General features: G+C 49.4%; 1 protein-coding gene across 1 annotated transcript in view; it reads right to left on the reverse strand.

Annotated features, from left to right (window-relative positions):
- Positions 1 to 3,421: 3,421 nt before the first annotated feature.
- EP300 (E1A binding protein p300) overlaps positions 3,422 to 6,745 on the reverse strand; it is a 56,923-nt gene continuing 53,599 nt past the window's right edge. Inside the window, exon 32 of the mRNA XM_010712154.3 lies at positions 3,422 to 6,738. Within this exon, the coding sequence (XP_010710456.1) occupies positions 4,641 to 6,738 (2,098 nt within the window). The 3' untranslated portion in view covers positions 3,422 to 4,640. The remainder of the gene's footprint in view (positions 6,739 to 6,745) is intronic.

Raw genomic sequence — 6,745 nt, forward strand, 5'->3', positions numbered from 1 at the left:
AAACCAGGTGCTACTCAGGGCATCTCTGTCAATCGGCACAACTGTTCCTTAGCCAAGGACACTCGCCTGTGCCTCTCCCTGCTGTTCCTCCGCAGCCACTGCTGCACAGGATAAGGGAGACTCAAGCAGATGGCTGAGGACAGCATTGTACCTTGCTATTCGCCTCTTTGTAGATACGACCTTCCTCATTCTGAGCATGTCACGCCAGTATCCTCATAGGAATATCGTTCAGTACATCAGGGTCAACTCCAAACACAGGATTTGGACTCGGAGGTCAGAGCACACAAAGCAGCTCCATGGATGACCAAGAAGGCAATGACACCTGTGTCAGGCTTCTGCTTTCCCTTCTCATTAGCACTTACAAGCCTTACACACACTTCAGAGGTAGCAACTCACCTCAAAGGAGCTTGTTTTTTTAAATAATACCCACTGCTTTGAAGAGGTCACCAGCTCTGCATTAGGTGAGTAACCCTGGCCTTGGCAGGCTTTGTCTGGACTTGTCCTGGCCTATCTACAGCTGTAGCTCGTTTGGATGCAATAGTTATCTAATGTCCAAGTGAGTGCCACCTACATCATTCTAGTTTTTGAACAATTGGGTGGTGTAGCAGGTGCTGCTTGTCTTTTTGTCACACGTAGCAGGTACTAGGGAGCAGCCTGCATAAATGCTGGGCCTAAAGCGCAGCACCTAGAGGATGCCTAATGTACACAGGACTTTGCACAGCGGGAAGCACATAATGGGGTTAGGGTCCCCATGCTTGCTGATGACGTGCCATGGGCCATGGTCTCCAGCAGCCTCTGGAACAGCTCTCCCTGTAATGTACCTTCACTTAGACCAAACTCTTTTGGGTGAGAATACGACTTTGCAAGCAGTGATTGGAACTTCTTGCTCTGGCTGAGACTGGTACATGACAGGATCCTCTTGGAGACCCTATATCTACAGAGGAGTTTCACAGATGTGAGGGCGAACTGGCTGTGACATCTTTCACCCCACCGATTGCTAAGGCTGATCTGACTGGGTTGGTGGGTGTCTCCTTCCTCCCCCACCATTCCATGCGCATCCCTCCCAAAGCTGCTTACGTAGTGAAAGAGGATAACTTTCCCTGATAGAGATGTCCCATTCATTGCTCAAGGGTATATGGTAGCTGCATTCCCTTGCTAGAATCTCCAAACAAGCTCAGGGTCCATTTGTAGGAGAACATAGGGTAGTCAAGCTTCTAGGACTGCAGGTACATCCAAGTGAGGTACTGTATGGGGCAGTCTGCCATTGTTTGTTAAAAATCATGTTGGATATTAGAAAAAAATTATTCTATGAAAGAGTGCTCAAGTGGTGGAATAAGCTGTCCAGTAAGGTGGTTGAGTTACCATCCCTGAGGGTGTTCAAGAGTCATTTAGATGTTCTACTAAGGAACGTGGTTTAGTGGGGAAAATCTGGTGGTAGGTGGATGGTTGGACTGGATGATCTGAGTTTTTTTTTCCAATCTTTGTGATTTTACGATTCAAGAGCCTGAATCACTCATCCACTCATCTTTACTGATGTTAGTGCCCATTAGCTTTAAAAATGGAGACTCCCATGATAAATAAGGATGTAAGATTGCCACTTTGGGCACTGGGAAGATGTGTCCTGTTTCACCTGCAGATCTACAGAGGGGACCAGGAGCACATCTTCATAGCTCAGGTTGCAATAGGCATGAGTGTAGGAGCTGTGTGGCCTCCTGACAAGGGGAGAGTTCTTGAGGCAGAACAGATACAGTCAGTTGGTGCAGCAGTGCAACTGCAATTCAGCTTTCATGCAAACCTCTAAGTTAGGACGTACAAATATTGTAACACAGGCCAGAAAGCTGGGTACACTTTATACTTCACTAAGGCCTGTGTGGTCAAAAGAATTTTTATTTGTACTACATCTTGGGAAGTCCCATGGCTGAAAGTAAAACTAGGCTTTGTTTGGGTGGAAAGAAAGAAAACTTGCCATGGTTGAAATGGAGAACACAGACCTAAAACATCCCACCCTGCTGCCCTGGATATTCACCATGGGGCTTTTGTTTGCTTCAGTGGATCAACAGCAGTCACTACCTTCCACTGCAGAGGAGTGAGGTAATGGGCTTGGTGCAGAGCTGACTTCAGCACTTAGGGCTGATCAGAACAAGGATTGCCTGATGGAGAATGCCGAAGCACAGGGTTGCATTCCATAAGCCTTCCAGGGACCTTCTGCCATCCTGCTGAAGGCATCTTGCCATCAAGTACACTTTTCTATTCACGGTTTATGCTCCTGTATAAGATCAATCACCCTACTTGTGCTTTTATCTAAATAGCAAGCTTTTTATTCCACATTTCTAACAACCAAGAACATCTGTCCACTTTGTAATAGACCACGGCTTTTGTCTGGCTCTTAACTGAGATTCCTGTGTGGTCAGGCTCCCCTCTCCATCATCTTCCACCAGCCATTTCCTGAAGGCAAACTGCTCATGTTGTTATCTGGGCTTCATGGACACAGGGACAATCCCAACACCCCTGCTGTGCTCTGGCCACATGCAGATCTTCAGGGGCACAAAACACAGGTACAAGTTACTACCCAGCACAGCCATGGCATACACACCCGCGGGGCAGGGCTGTACTTAGGGAAGCCCTCCCTGGCTACTCTGTACATACGGCACTCAGGCAGCGCACGACACACCAGGTTTGACACCACAGGGTTGACAGTATGCGCATACAGTTACAGATGGCACACACAACCAGCTTTGCTAAGCACACACTCCCTAGCTAAAGCATTTCTGTTCAGGACATCCCCAAAATAGGGGTACACATAAGAAGCAGCCGCCTGCACACACTGCTGTCAGGTGAGACCAAGAGCACTTCATCCTTTCCATGCTAAGCAGCCACGTGCAGCCTATGGCCAGCCCGTAGCCGGGTGCAATGCAGCATTAATGGGGCACCCATCAGCTACTGCAGCGCAGCATCTACAGAATATCCACACAAGGTTCTCTCTCAGGCTCACAGTTCGGTGCCAAAAGCTGTACAATATATTCCAAGTGAAATAGGATCTTTTAATATCACATATCCAAACAATAGTTCTCATTTCAAAATGCAAAATAGGTCTTTTGAGCATCAGCTGCTCCCAGCCTGGCCGAGCAGGGTGCGGTGCAGCCGAGCGGCACAACTGATGAGGTCAGACCTCATTTCTTTGGTAAAATACATGCCATGAACAAACGCGAATGCAGGCTTGTACCAAAAAAGCGTCCGTTTATAAGACTGCTCGTTACTCCACGTCCCCTTATCATAGATTTGCACTTTAAAACAGTCATATACATTAAATAGCTCTCCAACTTCTACACGGCGAACATCGGAAGTAGCGCATCTTCTGCCACCCCACCGTCTTCTCAACGAGCGACACGTGTGGGAGCGCAGGGAATCATTAAAAACAGGCTGTCTGTCTCACACAGTTTATTTAACAATAGGTAATAAGAAATCAATTTTTAACAGTCTATACAGTGATCGAAAGTTCGTATTTATAAGTAATCAACTTTAATTGCATGATTTACAACATTTGAGGGTGTTTTTTTTTGTTTTTTGTTTTTTTTTTTTTTTGCTTTTCTATTTTCAAGTTTTACAGAAAGTGGAAGAGGGTGGGAAAAGGGCAGGGGAGAGAGAAAGCAAGCAGAAAGAATAAACCCCAGGGACTTTTTCTCAGGTTAAAATCATCCCGTCGGATTTGTTTCTTACCCTCTTTTTTATTTTCTTTTTTCCTTTGTTAGATGTAAAAATAACAACAAAAAAAAATTCTTTCAAGAAAACAGAAACCACAATATATATACTACATCCATTTGGCAGCTGCCCCTGTGTATTTGCAAAAATGTCATCTTCTCTCTACATGTACAAATTTTAATACTTGAAGTTTTTATTTTTAAGCTCAGACTCTTGTATAGAAAATTCTTGGAGGACAAAAGTAGACTTCAGGAGGGGACTGAGTTATTTAATATTTTTACATTTTTTTTTTCTCAAAGAATTGACATATTTCCAACCGAAGAGGAAAAGATCGGTATTTACTTTTATATATATATATTTATATATGTAATGTATTCTTAAAGCAACATTAACCCCTTTTGTCCTCCGGCTTTAGGAAAAGTTTCTCCTCTGGTGGTTTATTGATGTCGTTTTTTTCACTGTGGTATTTTTCTTTTTGCGGTGACATGAAGAAAAACCAGAATAGGGAAAATGTTTACCATCTGCCTCAGTAAATAATAACTATCAATATTACATATTTTCATTAATTTAAAAAATAAAACCTATTGGAGGCAATGAGTAGGGCGTCCTTTGGCCAACAGCCAGAAGATCACCCTCTTCCCTCGACCTCCCCAACGCACACGAGGAAAAAAATAAACAAGAAAAAGGACTGGTTATGATTCCAGCCATAACAAAAATATATTCTTTGTACTCTACTGTCCCTCAGGTTCGTTGTTGGTTTACTTTGAAAACCACAAACTACTGCTGTAGAGTTCAGATGTGTCCAGGGAAAAATGTTGTTTTAGCTAAGAAAGATTCAAAAAAATTCGTCTTCAGTACAAAAAGTCTTGAGAAAATAAGTTTTTTTCTTTTTTTCTTTTTTCTTCTTTTTCTTTTTTTGCTCCCAAAATGCTACAATGTGTCTAGTGTATGTCTAGTGTACTCTGTGAAAGATTTGAATTCAAGTCTGAGTTCTCAGAGCTGAGCCCCAGTTCTGTGGCGCTTGTACCATGGAGGCCTGCCATACCAGGATTGCTAGCAAGCTGGGAAAGCATTGCACTCTGGTCCGGGCTGGCAAAGTGCCCTTGATCCATGGGATTAGCCTGTGCAGCTACCAGTCCTGGATGTGGGGAGCTGGTCTGCGGGGAGACGTGGTGCGGAGAAGGCTGAGGCTGCATCCGGGGGGATGGGCTGGAATGGGGGGGCTGGGACTGGGGCCGTGGCGAGGGTACAGGCTGTGGAGAGCGCACTTGATTGGTGAGCGACGAAGGGAGCTGCTGACCCTGTAGGTGTGGGGACTGGGCCTGGTTGGGCAGCATGTGCTGCTGGGGGCTCATAGGATTGGGCTGAGCCGGGGACCCCATCTGCTGCTGGAGCAGCCTCTGCTGGAAAGCCTGCTGCAAACTGGCTCCTGTCTCTGCACTCATGGCCTGGGGAAGCTGGCTTATCTGTCCCATGTTTCCTTGCTGCATCTGTTGCATGTGATGCTGCATCCGTTGCTGCTGCTGCTGTTGCTGCTGCTGCTGTGGATACCCGACGCCCTGGGGCTGCTGGAACTGGTTGTGGTTGGCCATCCCTGGCCCCAGCGCCGGTCCCACTCCTTGCTGCTGCTGCTGGCGCTGCTGCTCCATTATCTGGTGCCGCCGCATCAGGAGGTCTCGGAACTGAGGAGCCATCCCCGAGTGATTCATATTCATCTGCTGTGCCTGAGGATTCATCCCAGCCATGGCTTGCTGCGGCTGCTGTGGCGGCTGCTGCTGCTGTGGCATGCTGGGCCTCTGCACCCCCCCCTGCATGGGGTTCATGTTCTGCATGGCTGCGTTGGGGTGCACCCCTCCCTGCTGCCCCTGCATGGCCTGCTGCGGTTGGAGCCCCGGCTGGCCCTGGGGCATGCCAGGTTGACCAGGCATCCCCTGGGGGTTCTGGGACCCCGCGTACTTGGCGGCCCGCTGCTTGATGAAAGCAGCCAACAGCTGAGGATTGGAGTGAAGGATGTTAAGCACCTGCTGCTGCTGCATGGGTGAGCTGGGAGACCTGAGTGTCCGCAGTAGGTTCTGTAAGGCTGCCTGGGGCAGAGGTGGCTGCTTTGGCTGGGCAGTGCCAGGTACCTGGCCCATTCCTGGCTGAGGTGCCATATTCATTGGTTGACCTGGCTGGGCTACTGACATCATGGATGGCCTCTGCATTCCCGGCTGCAGCTGAGCTTGGGGCAAGCCACCCTGCACCCAAGGTGGCTGCTGTTGGATCCCCGCTGGCCCCATTCCTTGATCTATGTGGCCACCAGGACCCCTGGCTATCTGTGGAGGATTCATTCCCATGGGCGGCATCTGGGGCATCTGGTGCTGAATCGGCCTTTGGAAAATCTGAACCTGCGCCATCTGTCGTTGGGTCTCCGCCGCCCTCTGGATCTGCATGGCCATTTCCACCGCTGCTGGAGGAGGACCCTGAACTGGTGGCTGAGGCGGCTGGGGTGGAGTCGGAGGAGTCACCTGGCCGCCCGCCTTGCCCTGGGACACAGCACCAGGGGGTTGAGTTCTCGGCATGCTGTAGGGCGGCATGCTGTTGGGAGGCGCGGGCTGAGGCTGCGAGGCAGGTTGGGGTGGAGGCTGGGGCTGGGGAGTTTGCGGCGTCGTGGGCTGCTGGCCTGTCGGAGTTGTCGGGGTGGCTGGTGTCGGTGAGGGCAGCCCCTGCTGCTGGCCCACCACACCGGTCCGCTGCATACTTGCCATCCTCCTTCGGAGCATCTGAGCCTGTTGCAGGCGGTGCTGAAGCTGCTGTTGACGGAGTTTGTGTTTGATGTTGAGGCAGAAGGGCACCGGGCACTTGTTCTCCTGGCAGTGCTTTGCATGGTAGCAGCAAAGAGCAATGAGTTGCTTGCAGATGGGGCACCCTCCGTTGGTTTTGCGTTTGCAGCCTTTGGTGTGTTGGACGACCCGTTTCATCTTCTGGCAGGATGGCAGCGAGCAGTTGGCGTTACGGCACTGGCAGGCGTGGACCAGGGACTGGATGCAGCGCTGGATGCTCAGGC

Source organism: Meleagris gallopavo, chromosome 1, assembly GCF_000146605.3.
Source record: "Meleagris gallopavo isolate NT-WF06-2002-E0010 breed Aviagen turkey brand Nicholas breeding stock chromosome 1, Turkey_5.1, whole genome shotgun sequence".
Classification (NCBI taxonomy): Eukaryota; Metazoa; Chordata; class Aves; order Galliformes; family Phasianidae; genus Meleagris; species Meleagris gallopavo.